Genomic DNA, 19,678 nt, shown 5'->3' on the forward strand with positions numbered 1-19,678 from the left:
GCGCCAGGTAGCAGACAACTCGAACTCCGCTAACCTCAAAATATTTTATTTACCGTGCCGGATCAGGACGGGTCTTAGACTACTTCTTCGATGAGTTTCGGTGTCGAAACTTCGTCCCGGATGAGTCGCGTTCGATTTTGAAAAAAAGTACGCGTCCTAGCGCGTACGTTTACCGTTGTGGTTCATTTATAATCGAAATCTAACAGAGGGGACGACAAGGTGTATGGATTGCTGTGGAGAATATCACTCGTGTTTGAAAGGTTTGGAACTAGCTTTTTCTTTCATTTCTTTGATAAAACGACCTACGATTGTTCGCGCGCAACTATTTCGAACGCAAGCAAGATTACGTTCGCGGACACGAACGAATTAGACAAAAAAAAAATCGCTCGAGTAGATAAGGCGTTCGCTTATCAGACAGATGTAAATTAATAAACGTTTCGCGTTAATGTCTGGAAGAGTATCCGTTGGAAAAGAAATTTGCTTTCGATCAGTTTTCGATCGTCACTATTGAACGAAATAAATTGTTCCAGATGGGTCATGCTTCGAGTCGTTCTGCTTCGTCCGCGAAAATCTTATCCGCGGACGAGCTGACCTTAGTGGAGAACCTCTTCAAGTCGATGTCCCGAAGTTCCGGATCCATAAAACGCGAGGACATATTTAAACACTGGTCGAGCCATTTGGATGATATATTGTTGCAATGTGTGGTGCGGTTCCTCTGTCATGAGCCAGGAAAGAGAGTTTCTGCTATAAGCGGAGAAAACTTTGGTCGTCTGTATGTATTTGCTGTGAGAGGCAGTTCCAAAGAGAGGACCAGCCTGATCTTCAATGGCTTCTCAGAAGAAGAACCGAAACAAGATATATCCACAGCAATGTTCCTCCAGTACGTTCAAGCAACAATAAATTCTTCCCTCAGGCTGCAGAAGAATTCTGGGAATGCGCATTATTTAACTTGGAGCAGCATCGGTTGCACAGTGAATACCAGGCGGATAGGAATGCATTCAAGAAGTTTGTGCGAAGATCTTGTTAAGCATGGAGATACACTGACAGCCGATCAAATTGAAAACTGGTTTGCATCCGCAGCTACATTTAAATTGATCCAATCTCATGTCTTCCAGTGTCTTTTTCTGGTATCTCAGAAGAAAGGGGACAAGAACACAAGCGGTCGAATAAATGATTTGAATCTGCTGCCAGTGTGCAAGGGTTTGGAAAATATACCACATTTCCCAAGTATCCTGGGACTGGGTGATGTTCTGTTTCTGAATTTGAGTTTGCCTTATAAACTTCGCGACGAATGGAGATTTCTATTCTCTAGTCAAGTCCACGGAGAGTCATTCTCCACCATGCTAGGAAGAATTACAATGCAGGGATCCACGATCATAATACTCCAAGATACAGAGGATCATGTATTTGGTGGTTTTGCATCGGATAGCTGGACAATTGGTCCAAATTTTATAGGGAATTCGACTTCATTTTTGTTCAAACTTGAACCAGAGATATTAACATTTTCCTGTACGGGTTACAATAATCATTATCAGTATTTAAATCTTCACCAACAAACTATGCCTAATGGTTTGCTTATGGGAGGACAACTTAATTACCCTGGACTGTGGTTGGATAGCGAATACGGAACTGGTAAATCTAGCCTATCGTGTACGACCTTTCAGAATTATGTGCAACTCAGTGGCAAGGAGAATTTTAAGATCAAACATTGTGAAGTGTGGGGTGTAGGGCCACTACCGGAAGTAGAGGAGAACGTACGTGATCAAAAATCGATATTGGATCAAGATCCTACCTCTAAAGTTATGTTAGAAATGACTGGGCGTAAAATGCACAGCGACGGACTGAGGGAAAAGAAAGAGTAATCGTGGCGTTGAAGGTTAAGGGGTATATACAAATCTGTGTCAGGCTACTTAAAATAACAGCTGTTTAAAACAAGAATCATTGTAAAACAGTATAAATAACTGTCGTTGTCATATCAGTACCTTCGTAATTCGCGTCAAATTATCTTGACATGATCGCGTTTTACAAGTTTATACACGGTTTCTTTTTATTTGCTATTATTCGCCGTTCGAACAAAAAAAATGTCCATTTCGCTGTAACGGCCTGATCTTTCTCGTGCTAACTGTCATATCCAATCGCCAAATCGGTCGTTGTATAAGCTCTTATGCCGTCTACGCTACTTAACGAACACCGTATCGTGATATAGAAACAAATATCACACAAGTTGCTGTGTCTTTTGAATGCCTATTATCTAGTGCCTGGTGAGTCATCAATCATTTTTAATCGAAGTAATTGATACGCTGATCAAAGTCTACTGATGAACGTTGTACAGCATGGATTACTATTTATTATATAAGACTGTGTGTTATTCCTATGTGAGTCGTCGCACAAATGTGTTGACATAGCTCGTCGAAACAATAAAACCAAAGAGAAAATATCGCAACGTTGCTCAGTATGCTGGAAGTTCAATAAAGATCTAAAACTTCGACGAGTTCCCTTATTCTTCCTGATTTATTGTCTTTAATTTATAATAATAGTATATAATTTATGTTAAAATACCTTTGCAAAACTTCTTTTTTAATCCCAACACCGTTCCTTTTCTTATATTACTTATAGTGTAAACGAAACGTGTAAATTTAATTAGAAGTTTACATCTAATATAGGATTTTTTAGTAAGTGCGATAGTATGTACTTTCAATTATCACAGTGCCATATTTGTTATTCGTTTGTTCGAGTCACGTGACATTTGTGTTCAGTAGTGCTTTACAAGTTACTATTTGTCAAAAATTCTTGTTCGAAATGTTTCGTATATTCGAGTGTTTCGTCCTGCTGGATGAAGTGTAAGTGCCTAGCGTAACTCGAAAAACTACAGGGTATGGGGGATTCTAGAGCCCAAAATAAGACAAAAATCAAGAATACCAATTTGTTAACCGAGGCTTCGTTAAAAAGTTATTAACAATTAAATTCAAAAATTTCAAATCATTCTGGAAAAATTATTTTCGGTTGCAGGGGTCAATTACAACCATTTTTGGTGAGTAGACATACCCTCGAAATCTTGCGCATTTTGGAGAAAAAAATTCAGTAGGGGCGGAACTTTAAACGTTAATAACTTTTTAACGAAGCCTCCATCAACAAATTGGTATTCTTGATTTTCGCCCTATTTTGGCCTCTAGAATCCCCCATTAAAATTTTTCCCAGGGGTGACCGAACACCCTGTATAGTCGAATCAAATACAAGAACCAGGGACAACTACGTACATCCATGTTTTCGTTTCGTACACTAAATCAATCTACACACAACACAGATTTACCCACACACCTATACAATTGTGGAATAAATAAATTCTCTAACAAAAACACCCAATAAAAGAACTTCGTTTCTACAATTCACACGCAAAGAAAAATCGGAATTGAATATTTCTAGTGACCAGTTAGAATAGAATGACTCACCCGATGACTCAGGTTGTAGGTTAGGACGAGGTTCCTGGCGAAGGAGTTCGTAAAGGTTTGATAAAAATCCAGGACCTCCAGCAGACGATCCCTCTTGATCGTGTGAAGGTCACAGTAGGTTAGGGCTCGAACGTTGGCAGCGCTCTGGCCCACGGACGGGTTCGTCCAGAAGCTGTCCCCGAACACGTCACCCTTACCAAGAATCGCCACCACCTCGTCGTCCTGTATGACTTCGAGGCTTCCAGTTACGATGAAGCACAGGGAATCGATCGATTCGCCGGTGTGATAAAGTAAATCGCCGGGAGCGCTGTGCGACATTGTAAAATGCATTGCTAACGCGCGCAGGCAACCGTCGGAGGCCAACCTGTGGGTCGAAATAGAATTAACCGCTTTTCGATTGCGGACCCTTTTGTTCTAAAACATCGCAATCCTCGTAGACAATGTTCAGAGCTGCTTACGGGGGTTAGAGTCGGGCAAAATCTAATCCGATTACATTTCGGTGTAATTGTAACTGTAAATCTTTAATTTTACCGTACAATTGAGAATCAATGGCAGGGCAACATTATGCAGAGGGTTCAGGATTGCATTTTGCCCGACTCTGTTAAGGGCACACATCGTCGTTGGAGGGTGTACGTCAACAGTGAAAAACTTGCCTGAACGCTGGGTGTTCGTTGAAGACCTTTCTGTTTAGGTGAACACAGATGTCAGCTTTCATGTCTTTGGGGCAGTAGTTGAGCACTTTGTCCGTATCTAGGCCCTTGGTCATCGCCCAGGTGCTCACAACATAGTCCATGACGCGCTCGCTGAGGGCTTTCGGCACCTCGTGCAGCTTCATGAACTCCCTCACGTTGTTCAGCATGTCGTGGTACTTGGCGGTGGCGGATGTCATTTGCTGGATTATCGTGGTGACGTGACCGAAGATCGTAGCGTACAATAGGGCTATGGACACGAACCAACAATCGATGCATTTCTTTCGTTGCTCGAACAAAATTATTCGTTTTGGTTATGTAATATAACAAGAATATTATGACGCTGCTTCGTTTAGTGGAGGAAGTAAACGAGATAGTAGAAAGGCAGAAGAGGAAAGGAGAGGTCTGCTAACGGACTCATCAGTAAGATGGTCGACCGAGGAGTGCATATACAGGGTGTTCCGCCAACCATAGGAAAAATTTTAATGGGCGATTCTAGTGGCCAAAATAAAACGAAAATCAAGAATATCAATTTGTTAACCGAGGTTTCGTTAAAAAGTTATCAACGTTAAAAATCCGTCTGTGTGGTTCTCACCCACACAACTGTAAGGCTACGTTAGTAGGTAGTTTTGACAAAATTAAAAAATTTCAAATCGTTTTGGAAAAATTATTTTTGGTTGCAGGAGACAATTACAATCATTTTTTGTGAATAGTTGCACCCTCGAATTCCTTCGCACTTTCGAGTAAAAAATTCGAGTAGGTGGACAAATTTTTCGACAAAATTAAAAGATTTCAAATCGTTCTAAAAAAATTATTTTTTGTTGTAGAGTTCAATTAAAATCATTTTTGGTAAATAGACATACCCCCGAAATCTTGCGCATTTTCGAGAATAAAATTCAGGGCGGGCGGAACTTTAAACGTTAATAACTTTTTAACGAAGTCTCCATCAACAAATTGGTATTCTTGATTTTCGTCGTATTTTGGCCTCTAGAATCTCCCATTAAAATTTTTCCCAGGTGTGGCCGAACACTCTGTATAGGAACGGATGGGTCGATCGGGCGCTTGCGAGAGCACGATTCCTCTGGTGGCGAGTACGGGAGGTGACGCCACAAAGTGCACGGCGAGGGAGGATTCGATCACGAGTATATAGTTGAGACCCTTTCCCTAACGGGGAGAACGCAAGTCCAATCGATTCGACGGATAGAGTAGGCTAGTTAAGGGCTAGTAAAGGGTCGTACCAGCGATGATCATCATGCAAATGGTAAAGATCTTTTCGTTGTCGGTCTCCGCGGCGACGTTTCCGAAGCCCACCGAGGTCATGCAGGTCATCGTGAAGTACAACGCGGTGACATACATGGTCCTCCTCGACGGGCCAGCCACGAGCTCCGGCGCCGTGCTGGTATTGGTCCACAAATAGCTGTACGGTGATTGGGTGACGTTCGCCAGCTTCCACAGCCAGGAATACTGAACTCCGTTGTCGGCGTCCGACCTTCCTATCGAGTACCTTAATCAACGAAACAAAACACTTATTAAGTGGATGGAATACCGCGGGGTGTGCACAGCCACGAGATCAGACAGTGAAGGGCGATGTTCTAACTGCATGAAAACAAGCACGTCTCATGCTTTTTCTATTTGCTAATTGTTAAGCGTTCTCGCATTCCGCGCGGTCTAAATCGCTACAGTAGTCTCTCGCCTAAAGACAGAACTAAAAGGGTTCAAAATAAACCTGAACACTATCTTATTCCAAGTATTTTTAAATTAAAAATTATAATTAAATATATTACAAATATATACATTTTCATCGAAAAACTTTAGCTCATCGATTAATATTATTTTTATAAAGTCGCGATGGAAAATGTAAAAAATTTGAATTCACATTATGGCACATCGATATACGGCCCTGGACAAAATCGAGTATAACGTTAAGCGAGGGATTGCTGTATCTCCTCTTCGCCTCCATCCGTCTTTCCGTTCTCGACCGAGATATCACTTTTGTGTTCCTTCGCGTTGGATTTCGTACTCTGTGTCGTTAGACGAGCGAGATCATGGTCAAAGACTCAGAAACGCGGCACCTTTGGAAACGAAGAGGTTTGCCAATTAAAATATTACAGCGTCTCTTGCAAAGGCTCGCCCCTCGTATTGTTGCGTCCTTCCCCCTTCCTCTCCCTCCAAAGGGAAGGGGGAGGGAAGGGGAACGACGAAAAAAAAACGGGTCTTTGTCGTGGCACGAGTGGAATTTTAGCATCGTCGAAAGTGGGAGGTGGGTGGTGTTCGTTTTTTTTTTTTTGTTCCTCTAACTCTCGAGGGAACTTTTTGTCTTCGAAGATAACCTTAATTTCAAGTACTACTTCGTTCGTGACGCTTCGCGTGGTAGGAGCTAAAATAATTAAGAAGCGTGTTGGAAGAACTATACAGCCTCGGGATGCAATGTTTCTTCTGGTTTCAACAGTGTGACGGGTTAATGTTTCCTTTCGATTCTTGGCACGCAGCTGGTCCACTAAGTAACGTAAACATCGTTACTATTCTAAAAGCTGCAGCAACCTCGTTTCGTACCGGGGTGCATCGACGTATCTTCGATTATTCATTAAAAATTAACTCCGTCGCCGAATTATTGATTTTGTCTCGCACGAGTATCTTTGCGCGACAGTAAATCGGGTCACTAAAACTTTGCTTGTGCACATTAATCAATCGAACCGGGTTTGCAAAGATCTGTCGACCCCGATCGAAGCGAGACGCCATACAGAGTCGAGCAAGTCTTATTTTTGAATAACGAAGATACATATATGAGCGGAAGGTCGAGTGTAGCCCTCTGGTGGCGAGTACGAGAGGTGTTGGGTTAGAAAACGCCACAAATCAAAGAGTTAAAAAGAAACGTACACGTAAGTTACTTCGCGAACGGTTCTAGAAATTTGTCTTCGTTATTCGTAAATGCAATTTGCTCGAGACTTTGGCGGGGCACAGTTGCCCGAACGGCATTGTGTTGTTTCGTGTTCGTGCGTCTGTGTGTTGTATGCGATGCGACGTTACGTCGGGAAATGCGATGGCGTCGAGGTTATCCGTCAATCCTGCCGCAGGCTGTGTTACCTTTTTGTGTGTGGGCAGGGTAAAATCACCTTAAAGTGACGTACCAGACACAGGCCAGCCAGTGAGCAACCAACATGTAGAAACAGAGCAGGAGAATGAGCATCGCGGCTCCATACTCCAGATACCGGTCTAGTTTGCGAACCACGCGACCCAGTCGGAGCAGACGCACCACCTTCAGGGCGGAGAACAGGCTGCCAATCCCGTCCTCGTCGTGGTCGAACGCGTTGAACACGTCGTACGGAAGGCAGCTGAACAGGTCGATGATGAACCACGATTTCAGGTAGTTCATCCTGATCACCTGGAACCGGGCATCCAAGCTTTTCAGCGTCTTCCACTTGCTACAGTTTTTTATTCAACTACATCTGCTACTATTTATGTACAGTTGCGACGGTATCTATTGGGGATCCAGGAACAATTACCTTTGGGTCGGACACCACCTCACCGCCAGGACCAACGAACGTTGTGTGAAAGTTGAGGACAATGTCGATGAAGAATATGACGTCGACGATACTGTCGACGACCAACAGGGATACGTCCTCGCTGGTCTTGTTTTTGAAGGCGACGTTGTAGGGTACCATGATGGCCGTGTAAAAGGTCAAACACAAAATGATCCAATCCCAGATCGCCTTGAACGCGCAGTAATGTAACAAAATGTGAGGCGGAGTCTTCGGCGCCTCTTGTCTGTATTGCGGCATAACGTCGCTGCTTAAAGACATCATCTAAACAGAGTAATAAACGTATGGTATTATGGATCATGTTTGCAGACTCTCGGTGCTCTTATCTAGTCCAGCCAACGAAGTTCGAATAGAAAGAATAAGCAGAGAATATTCTATGAATATATTTGTTAAGATATCCATGACTTTTTAGAGGCGGGGGCTATCGTCTCCATCGCCCCTGGATCCAGCCCTGGCAAGGACCTATAATCTACCATAGTGCAAAAGTAGGTTAAAATCGGAACGGTACAGGTTGAGAGCTTCTTTGCTTTTCACTGCGAGATATATTTAAATACCCAACGATTACGTCCATTCAGCAATCTCCAAAATGCGCGGATGCAAATTCTCCGCGGATCCGCAAAAGTTTTCATGTAAATCTCTGTCGCGAGAGCGAACGAAGATCGGACAGAATCTAAATCTTTCTTAAATCCTCGCGAGTTTGAATATAAATGGATGCACCTGAACGTAACAAATCGACCTGCAATGCGAACCACTTGAACCCCGTTCGATCAGGGTGGCAGGTGGGGGATACTATCGGGGGTTAGTAATAAATACAATAGTACAAAATACTCGAACTATTTCTTTCGTTCCTAACCTTCTATCTTGCTTGACTTGACCAAACATTTAATTTAAACGATTTAAAATTAGTTTCGTTTACACGTATATATTTGTCTTTGTTGTTTTAAATCGGAAGAATAGAGAAAGACGTACGATCGTCCGTTAAGAAATCGCTCGTCTGGTCTTTCTTTTTTGTCCACTCTTGTCTTTCCTTAATTCTTGGAAGTCGGACGACTTCGAACGTCGAACGAGACGAGACGGTTGATGAAATCTGAGACGTTCACTATCTCTGTTTGCAGCTGCCGGCTGTTCTATCTCTCTCATATTCATTGATTCGTAGAAATCGCCTCGTCCCGATGTCTATTTATAAATGCCCGTGCTTCGTCTTGGCCGTGTTCGACCGTTGAAGTTTTTATTTATATATACATATATGATCGAAACAGGTCAGAGATTTGTCCCATGGAAAACATGCGACTCAATTACCCACAGTATCATCGTATGTAATATTGTTCATGGTGGACTTACATGAGCTAAATGCGACTGTTTCCCGGTAGTCGGTATCGCGGAATCCTTGAGGGCTGGCAGGTGGGAGCTGAACTGCGAGACGAGAACAGACCTGGACCTGGTCACCGATCTGGCGAGCTTCGCGAATTTCGAGAGGCCACCCTTGCTGTCGTCCGCCTCGATCGGCTGCTTCAGGGCGGTGATATCCCGGAACGTAAGGAGGAACAGGACCACCAGGTCCCGTTCGTTTTTTATCGGCGCTATTTGCAGAAGCAGCCATAGTGGTTTTTCTGTGCATCAAGCAAAACGAGACACATGTCACTCGTTGGGAAACGATGGGTATCGCGTATCAACGCTAATCTATGATCAGCTAGTGTCTTTTAATCAAATAGATCATCGATCTAATTTAGCCGTTCTCGTCCCCTATGGAAACGGGCCTTAAACCGAACTCCTTGCAGGAAGTCCTCGACTCTTTTATAATATCCGTCCACTGCTCTAATCGATAAAAACATCGCGTAACGTCGTCGTCGTTCCTGCAAGGCACGCACTATCCTTATCGCTATCTATCATGCTGCAGACTCCGAAAGCTGTTGCTAACACGCCAACAAGTAACGGCAAAATACGGTTTACAGGCATGGCGGTCAACCACAGACCTGGGCACCGGTCGAATAAAATTCCATCGAAACGATGAAATAACAATCGATTTACAAAAATGTTTTAACACTGGATTTACTGGTTTCAGATTCCACGTTTGAAGCTGCAGAACTCGTAAATATTATTCTTTAGCAATTTATGTCAAATTTGATCGATCTAACGATAAATATGTATTTATATTGACGTAATGATCAACGTAAAAATTCCGTCCAAAATCTGAGATAAGACTGAAACGTTGCAACAGTCGTTTCTTGATTTCGTTTCAAATAAAATGTACCCAAGTCTGGCCAATTATACGGATACAGTGGTCAGAGAGCTAACAGAGTATAGGCTAGCGAAGCTGGGTGCGCAATACAAAGCCGTGCTCCCCGAAAAGAACCCGTCTTTCGCGGGTGAAACTAAACTCATGCCACCATGCAAATGAATATCGGTGTGTGTCGGGTCCAGAGATTGGTGCAACTGGTCGGTCATCACATTTCAATGGGCTTTGATAGCAAAGCGAATAACGGCGTTTCGTGCAGTGCAAAATCTGTCATTCCGTGAAACATCAAGCGGTGCTCAATCGGGTCTATGTGGACGGGGTTGGACTTTTTTGATCTATGCGAAGATTAGAATGTCGACAGAATGTCGAAATGGGGTGCACTAGGCCGGCGAAAAACTTGTCCGTGTCACCACGGATGCGTGAAAATCGTCGATGAAAACCAGTGATCTTTTATACAGGGTATCTTTATAACTCTGTTCCAAGCAATATTATACAGGTTTTGCACTAAAAATTAACCTTTTTATAAGTCAAATTCGCCCTTTTTCAAGGAGAATATGGTAACCTAAATAATTAAAACAATATATCGATTCCTGCCAGAATCGAACTTCTTTTATTCTTCGCTATAGTATGGACGAATTTTTAGCGGTCCAGTGCACGAGTAAAATGTAAAATAAGTGGATGCAGAGAATTTGATAAAAAGAAAATCAATCGCTAATGTTTCGTGCCTATTTTCTTATGAGAGGAAGATTGATTTTTACAGTCTCGAAGTATTTCGGTGATAAAAGATAACAATAGATTAGAAAAAATCGGTTTTTCGTCGTAGTGCCAGATAATAAAGGAGGGGGGTGGGGGGCTGTTTGGTTACACTGGTTCAGGTTTGTACTATAGTAATCCTCCTAAAATACACTAACGTGGTAAAAAGTATTTAAAGTGGCGGTATATTGTACAAGTAAGAGTATAGTGTGTATCATGGTGGTTGAGTTTTCAAGTAGACGCAGATGCTGGCAGATTGTTGGGAGATGTTGGTGAATTGTACTATAATAAATGACGCTACAATCGAAACCTCTGAAATATGTGATCCTCGCGAGTAAAAATGTTACAAAATTTTGATTGCATAACCCTTCGATAACATTTTTTATTAATCGATCGATTAGAAAAATATCACACTGAATATTCCCGCAAATTATACGTAACAAATTTGTTACATGATAGTTTTACATGTACTGAAAATAATGGTAGTGTAGTGATCGTAGATACTATAATAAATACACAACATACGACGTAAACCTACAGAAATGTAATGTTGTAGCAGCTGAAACTATAGAATCACGCATACGTGTAACTGCTGGCTGCTGAAGTCACGTATACGTGACGACGGCCGTCAACGTGACAAAATCTACGCGAGATTCATGATCACTCATGAATGGACTTAAATTTTCTGATTGAATCGAAATTTGGAACCAAAGAAAATGTTAAACGGAGGACAATCGGAGGTCGATAAGGACAGTCTTATTCACAAATCTTCGAGGTGGGGGGAAATATCTCCCAACAGCTCCCAAAAAGTCCGTGACATCCTGATTCCAAATTTCTCACTCTCAAACTATCGATCGTAGATAGTTTACGATCGTTCGACGACCGTTTTTGTCGTTTTCGTCTTCGGTTCGACAATGTCGCTCGACTAAGCGACAAATTTGCGTTACGAACCCGAGAATCGTCGAATCGGTGCATTGGCCGTGTGACTACAACGGAAGGATAAGCATCGACGAGAGCGACGAACCGTCGAGGATGATAAAAAAAAAAAAAAGGAATTTCTCTATAGCACTCTATAACCTTAGGCGGCTAAAATATTTTTTGATCGTTTATCGTTTAGCTGTCCTCGTTTGGTTCGCTTATTTCTCTCACGGATTACTTGAATTTGCCTGGCGATACTGATCAGTAGTTAGGGCTAATTAACCTCTAATCTGCGTCGTTTTGGCATTGATAATGTTCGCTCAGCGGGGAATCATTTTTAATTTTGCAAATTATTAATCGGAAAGAATAAAGACCGCGCCATATGGTACGTTCCGCAATAATCCATGATTTTACAATCGCACCACACGTTTCGTTCCGCAATTAAGAGGTTAAGAACGAATCAGGAATAATTAGGCTGCTTGGAGACGCGCAGGGTTTGTAATCTTTTTCAAAATTTTCCGTTCGATTTGTTTAATTTCATTTCCATTGAATTTTCGATGACGATTGAAAGCACCGCGTTAGTATTGATAATTTTTATTTTTATTTTCTTTAGTCGTTCGAATCGTTCGCTTCGGGTCACGTGACGTTAACATTGTTTACACTTTATACAATCTTTTACAACGGTTTTCGCGTGTCAATAATCTTTCCACGCGTCCTCAAACTTCACGGATAACCGTATCGATCGCTTTCCGAGAATTACCCTTTGTAAATTTATTTGCATACATATAAAAAGAAAGACGAAAATAAAAGTACCCACGTAGCGATTCGAGCAGTTTCTCAGGATCGAAAATATTTAAAAAATTTAATGTACGGAATAACAACCTGTGAGACAGAGTTATTTTAAACAAATACATAGCTACATTTAAAATAGGTATTTACGACTTCGTAAAATCTTGAAAAGTATGACCCTGAAATATATTGTTTTCTCATCGGAATGTTTATCGCGTCCAAACAAGTAATGTTTTCCTCCGACAGTTTTTCGTGTTGTCGTAAACAAGTTAGATATATAAGGTGTTCAAATAATTTGAAAACAAGTTTTTCATGTTCAAGATTTCAAAGAAATCAAATCGATTTTTGCTAACTTTAAAACTAGAAGATCTCCTTGGATGGTCAACCCTGTACATAATTGTTAAATTTGATAAAGATGTTACGGAAGGAAAAGAAACGTGGCAATTTATTATCTCCGTGGATCAGATCGTTGCGTCGATGTGTGTTTTCACGAGGGCAAGGACATCCAATGATAAATGTCCTTCGAGCGCGTACATTTTTATCAATTCCCATCCCTCTTTTCTGCTTCGTGATCACTGTCGCCCTTGTTTCCCCCCACACCCTTCCCTCTTTCGTTTGCTTTAATCTTTCTGTTTCACCGTGTCTCCGTTTCCATCTTTGATTCACGACGTTGCTTTCGTTCCCGACAATCGAACGAATTTACTTTGAACATTCGTCGGGGGCCGAACCGCGCTCGAGGCTCGATTACAAACCCTGAACGGACGGGCGCGAAGACTTTCTAAAGCAGTGTTTCTCAAACCGTGGTCTGCAGAGGTCTATATGCTCGAAAAAATAAAAAAAAAAAATATTATACAGGATATCCTATCTTAAATGCTTTTCTATACTTTGACGGTACGAGAAAGTGCCAGAAAAAAATATCACTTGTTTAGAAAAGGCAAATATACAGGATGTTCGGCCACCCATGGGAAAAATTTTAATGGATGATTCTAGAGGCCAAAATAAGACGAAAATCAAGAATACCAATTTGTTGATGGAGGCTTCGTTAAAAAGTTATTAACGTTTAAAGTTCCGCCCGTACTGAATTTTTTTCTCGAAAATGCGCAAGATTTCGGGAGTATGTCTACTCACCAAAAATGATTGTAATTGATCCCCGCAACCGAAAATAATTTTTCCAAAACGATTTGAAATTTTTTTTTCCGTCGAAAAAGTTTACACCTTCTCGAATTTTTTTCTAGAAAGTGGGTAGGATTTCAGGGTTATGTCTATTCACCAAAAATGATTGTAATTGACCCCCGCATCCGACAATTATTTTTCCAGAACGATTTGAAATTTTTTCTTTCGTCGAATTAGATTTTCGGTAAGGAATTTTTTTCTCGAAAATGCGTAGGAATTCGGGGGTATGTGTAATGACAAAAAAAGATTGTAATTGACCCCTGCAATCGAAAATAATTTTTTTAGAATACCCCATTAAAATTTTTCCCAGGGGTAACCGAACACTCTGTATATCACAAACATGCAGATAGCGAATTTTATGATGGATTAAAATGAATGCAGTAAAAATGTTTCGTGTATAAATTCCCACTTTCTCTTCAGAGAGGTTCATACGAAGGAGTTTGAAAACCACCGACGCAGTTTGCGAAAGAGTGGTGTTTGAGAAACACTGTTCTAAAGGATCGGGGGCAAAGGCGTCCACGAGATTATCCCTGGACGCGAAGCTGGTATCGCCTACGGACACCCGTACGCATACGTATGTACTATTTACGAGTGTTTCTAATCGGCAAAGAGACTCGTGATTACTCTGTCAACGTCGACTCTCTAGTTCTCCACGAGTCGCTGGTTAATTTGCAACATCCTCGCCAACGCTTCAATTAAGACGAAACACACGGACAATATACTTTACAACTTGCGCACCTAACCCAGCGAACATCTTCACCGGCGTCACGTGACTCGCGACGCGCGATGTAATTGACATTTTTAATCAATTTTCGTTTTGTTCTCGACGATTTCGCTACGATTAACTACGAGTGATTTTTAGGTTATGTACCCCCATCTATCTACAGTTTCAAACATTGATTGCATCTTTCTTTTATCAACGCACGCCATGTTGTTTCGAAGCAATATGGCCGGCTAGAAATTTATTTAAAACATCGTCTTACAAGATTAATTTAATTAATTCAATGATAATTTAGTTGGATTATTATCTTTTCTAAATATGTTTCCTAACCTATACAAAAATTTTCGTTCACATTTAAGATTCACAATATTTATACTGGTTTCAAGTAACCGGAATTGGAAATTTTGTTAATAAATTGAGTAGCCTATATATCGAGAAATACGCACATTGCTTTAAAGTTACGAAATAAGTTACGAAATAAAAGAGAAGAGGAAGATTGTTCGTCGTAGCGAAATCGTCGATACGTTGGTAGCGAATGTTCGCCAAGCTGGTGAAAGGGACAATTATCTGCGAAACGTATACGCGTTTACGTGTATAATACTTGTACTAGTACTTAGTTAGGATAGAATCGGGGAAAATTAACTGAAATCAAGAGAAGGCGGGAGGCTGAATAGTGTCCTCTCAATATGGCCGCCCTTTGGTCCAGGGATCGTTCGACGATCCTTGAATGTGTGTCGTCTCTTGTTGACGCTAAAGATGGGTGTATAATAATCATATACAATATATCTCCAATGTACATATGCATTAAATATCTTAACGTACATGGTGCCCCATCGGAAACGGAACATTCAATCGGCTCATTTACTTTTTACGATTCGAAAAAGTGTTTCAGGTGTATCTTGAATGGTTTCAATGAGGGGAGGAGGAGGGAAATATTCCGTCTCACCATATACGCATTGTCTGATCACTGAAATAATGTCTGAAACATTTGTTCGCGTCGTCGAAAACAAAGGAGACAATTAGTTGTTCTCTTTCTGATAAGACACTCTGTATATATTTATGTATATGAATATATATGTATATATATATAATATATATATGTATATAGAATTATAAATTATTATCGTGTTTGTATAGTTAGATTCGAGAGTGACTTACTGGTGGGTCTTTCGAGCACTCTTTTGCGAACCTGTGCTAGACATACCTCGTGGGGCACCTTTAAACAGAACGATCATTTATTATTGGGCTCGGCTGCAACGAGCGTTCGTTTACCGTTAGACGGTCGTCGTTATTGATCACTGACGATTCTTTTAGGCTACTCTCACAGTTGATGGGTGTTTGCACGAACTGTGCTTCGTGCAATACATAGACCTAGAGATTAGTGCCTGCATTAAATGTCGAGGTATCTACACAAGGAGTGCAAAACACGAGGTAAAGATAGGACTAGTGCTGCCTCTAGTAGCCCAGTGTACCCTGTGATGGGTCATAGAAGTCTTCGTTAATTTTAAGCAATTGTATATTTTAGAACCTTGGGGGCGATCGCCGTCATCGTCTTCCCTTTGGATCCACCTATGGCCACAAACTCTACAGTCGGAACGACTCTGTGCGTGTTCTTGCGAATCACAGTGCGCACACAGTCACGCGTTCGCTGTGAGAATAGCCTTCAAGTGCCAGCGGAACCGAGTCCGCCCGAAAATAGCCGAACGACGGACACGAATGTTAACCGAGCTTGGGGTGTCGTGCGACGATTGCAACGCGACCGTAGGGAGTCGAGATTCTACTCTCGTTATCCTCATCGCGGCGATAAAACGTACGCACGCGATTCTGAAGGGCGGAGAAAAAAAAAATTAAAGCGAAACAAAGGCACGGAAGAACGTGAAACACAAATTGCATCGATGAAACGAGAGAAGTATGGCTCGTGAATGGTGACGCGTTTATCGATAGAGGGAACGCGCGACACGAATGAAATGAACGCACGGCATAAAAACAGTTATTTTTTGACATTGTTTGTGGTTGATTCTCACTGGCGCTCGAGGGGGCGTTCACGGCTAAGCGGCGCTCACGCCAAATGCATCGAAAATAATATTTTCGCGTTCCCGAATGTTTTAACACAAACGGTAAGTATCGTTTGCGGTTAGTTTTCAAGATACCGTTGTTGGAAATTCATTAGAATTAAAAAACAATACGTTGACCCAGTCCAAGTAACAGAAGATTCTAACGCAACGAAATATTTGATCTATTTTGATTTGCACGATGTTTCGAATGCCCCGGAACGTCTAATAATAATTAACCCTGGAACAACAGCGTCGTAATATGTTCCGTTGAGCGTGAGCATTGCTTTGGCCGTTACGTCCATCGAGCGCTAGTGGGTATCAAGCTTTGCTGATACACGAGGCGAGATCAGGCGACACCAACGAACACGTGTAACACGAAACTCGAAGCCGAACGTGTATATATCGACACGGACGAATGCAAAACAATTTCCTTTCGCTGGTCGACCAGCGTCGAGCATGCACAATGATACATCATCTCGCGCCTCGAGGCGTTCTGTCAAAATCGCTCGCCGAGAGTCAACGATTTCTTATCGCGCTCCTGGCGTTTCTCGATGCTCCCTTGCCCCCGTTAAAGCAGCCGTAATACTTTTCACGAATTTCACTCGCAGTTGTCTCACACAGTGTGGGCTTGTAACATTTTTGACTTGATAGAGTCGTTGCTGACGAATCGAATCTACAATATTACGACTCATGCTATGGCCATGAATTCATCGCGAAGAAACCATGGAACGGGGGCAAAGGATCCGAAATCGTCGATCCCGAACCACGAAAGAAGCCACGAACACCACATTCAAGCGTCTCCCATGCCGCGGCGCTGCCAGTTACGGTACTTACTGTTCTTCTTGTACAGCAGGATTTCGAATTGATCGTGAATCTGGCTCTCGAGGCATTCCTCGATCCTGGCGATCGTCCCTTTGTCCGTCAACTCCCCGTACATGAATCCGCAGCGGCAGGACTTTTGCATAACCTGACGACAGATCAGCAAATATTACCCATTTCGGGTCGTTTGCTGACGCGGTGCAACATTGCCTCGCTCGTTGCAATCGAATCGGGGCTAGCCCAATTGCGAGCTGAGAGGTTTGGGCGGGAATTTATTCCAGGAATTGGTCGAGCTCAAAGGAAGGAGATGGGTTCGGTTGCAAGTAGAATCTCGAGCTTTTGAGCTCGATCACTAACGATATACGATTCCTCTACTTCGAAATAAAAAAAAAAAAAATGGCTACCGTTCTCGAGTAATCAAAATAAATGTTAAAATTTATTCGATTAAATTCTTTTTTTCTCGTGATCATTAAGTTGTTCTTTTTTCGAACAAGTTCGTTTTGCATTACTTTTTTTTTAGAGAATGGTCGTAACACCGTTATCAGACTTTGATTACCACGAACGACGGTCATGGCCGCCCGCGTGCACATTACATAAATTCGACGTAACGGGTCGATTTAATTACAGGAGAAAGGATAATGGAAAAGTGGTAATTGCACGGAATCGTTGCTACCGCGGTACCTCTCGATGGTCCCCGCCTCGTGTTTTTCCACGGTTTGTTCGTTAAACCCTCGCGCGTGCAGCTAATGCAGGGAACTGGATCGAAATTGGCGCGGTTATAATGTACAATTTACATTAAACCGATTATGTTTACGCGGATACTTGAAGGTAATCGGATCAACGGTGGCAATTTCCGTTGGATAAAATTAATCGTCACGCGGGATAATGCGGGTGAAACCCATTTTGCGAGGATTACGAGCGGTACGTCGTCGAAGATCCACGCGTTCCGTAACGTTTTTTCACGTTGAGATTCGGCATTGCAGAAGCATTGGACGATTCTGCGTGGAAAAACGAATCGAAAACGTAGAATGAAATTTTGTCACAGGGTTCTCGGTTTTCGAGTAAAACGGGTTTGAAAATTGGTTTGATACACGTTTTGCGTTTCAAATTTTTATTAAAAAATGTTGAATAAAAATTTCTGCGCAAGGAACCACTAACCAATGTAGTTTACAATACCTAGAAAAGCGTTAAAAGTGTCCGATCGCGATCGGATTTTCGAAAACCAGAATCGCTCGTGTAAATCGGTAATCGGCTCACGAAAAAGGAAGAAGAGAATTTAAAAGCGATGTACGGGCAGACGAGACGACGGTGAGGGGAAAGAGCGGTTCAGTGAAGCAACGATTGCGGAGAAGAGAGGATTACCTCGGCACGATTATAGCCAGAGATTTTGCAAAAGCTTTCGTTGCAATAGACAATAGGGAAGTCGACGATCTGAGCGTTCGCCAGGAGAAAACTGCTGTCAGCTGTGAACAGAAAAAGAATAACAATCGATTACGTAATTGTTTCATTTCGCTTCTATCATTATGTTTCAACCCAACGTGTATCAACAGTGTTTAAAGGGAACAAAGAGATGTAATAATTTCACGTCTTGAACAATTGAATAACTATTAATTAATTACCGATCAAAATCGGAACTGATCGGTGGTCACATAATGAAAAAAATTATTTTACATGGAATGATCATTGTAAAGTTATACATTGAAATGTAATACAAATGGAAGCGTATCATAGCAATTAATTTTCGAAATATCGTATTACCATTATTCGATTACAATTATTATTGTTATCCTCGTATTTGTTAAATTTGTATCTTCTCCCTTAATTTATAATATTCAGCACGGTCCATCGACTATGGAAAATTCATCGGACTGTAACCTCAAAATGTTATTAATTATACAGGGTGTTCGGCCACCCCTGGGAAAAATTTTAATGGGGAATTCTAGAGGCTAAAATAAGACGAAAATCAAGAATACCAATTTGTTGATGGAGGCTCCGTTAAAAAGTTATTAACAATTAAATTCAAAAATTTCAAATCGTTCTGGAAAAATTATTTTCGGTTGCGGGGGTCAATTATAATCATTTTTTGTTATTACACATACCCTCGAATTCCTACGCACTTTCGAGAAAAAAATTCCTTACCAAAAATCTAATTAGGTGCCTAAATATTTCGACGAAAAAAAAAATTTCAAATCGAACACCCCGTATATGACGCTCGGATCAGTTTCCAAGCGTTGTTATTGGTTTATTTATCTCATATGGATCAGTTTTTCACCTACCAGTTTTTAATTTACATTCCTCTTGATAAAATAAAAAAAAAAAAACGAAACATCAATTTTCAGAAAATAATAATTTCATACTCGTTGGTTTAATATCGAAATGCAATGGCGTTTTTAATACGCTAAATATGCGACCGCTCGTTCACCAGTTTTTTTTATTATTAAAGTCGAATAGTTCCTGTTTTCTCATTTGTTTGCCATAACCCCATTGCCGGCTTAATTCGTCGCCAGTCTAACTGGCTGCATCTCCATGGTTTCCTTC

At 41.5% G+C, this 19,678-nt stretch overlaps 2 protein-coding genes across 2 annotated transcripts in view; one reads left to right on the top strand and one right to left on the bottom strand.

The window, feature by feature from the left end:
* LOC122397577 (potassium voltage-gated channel protein eag) overlaps window positions 1–19,678 on the bottom strand; it is a 100,953-nt gene that overhangs the window by 9,937 nt on the left and 71,338 nt on the right. Inside the window, exons 3-10 of the mRNA XM_043396828.1 lie at window positions 18,503–18,603; window positions 17,156–17,288; window positions 9,019–9,287; window positions 7,642–7,941; window positions 7,267–7,520; window positions 5,377–5,642; window positions 4,103–4,388; window positions 3,450–3,813 (exon numbers count right to left, since the gene is read on the bottom strand). Coding sequence (XP_043252763.1) covers window positions 3,450–3,813; window positions 4,103–4,388; window positions 5,377–5,642; window positions 7,267–7,520; window positions 7,642–7,941; window positions 9,019–9,287; window positions 17,156–17,288; window positions 18,503–18,603 — 1,973 coding nt within the window. The remainder of the gene's footprint in view (window positions 1–3,449; window positions 3,814–4,102; window positions 4,389–5,376; window positions 5,643–7,266; window positions 7,521–7,641; window positions 7,942–9,018; window positions 9,288–17,155; window positions 17,289–18,502; window positions 18,604–19,678) is intronic.
* LOC122397578 (MTOR-associated protein MEAK7) lies at window positions 67–2,477 on the top strand. Its single transcript, XM_043396829.1, has 2 exons — window positions 67–260; window positions 531–2,477. Exon 2 carries the CDS (start codon window positions 531–533, stop codon window positions 1,860–1,862), a length of 1,332 nt encoding a protein of 443 aa, XP_043252764.1. The 5' UTR covers window positions 67–260; the 3' UTR covers window positions 1,863–2,477.

Source organism: Colletes gigas, unplaced genomic scaffold (assembly GCF_013123115.1).
Source record: "Colletes gigas isolate AHSC1104 unplaced genomic scaffold, ASM1312311v1 Colletes_gigas_Sc00009, whole genome shotgun sequence".
Classification (NCBI taxonomy): Eukaryota; Metazoa; Arthropoda; class Insecta; order Hymenoptera; family Colletidae; genus Colletes; species Colletes gigas.

Coding starts and splice junctions, on each gene's coding strand:
- LOC122397578 (XM_043396829.1), top strand. CDS start 531: ATGGGTCATGCTTCGAGTCGTTCTGCTTCGTCCGCGAAAATCTTATCC.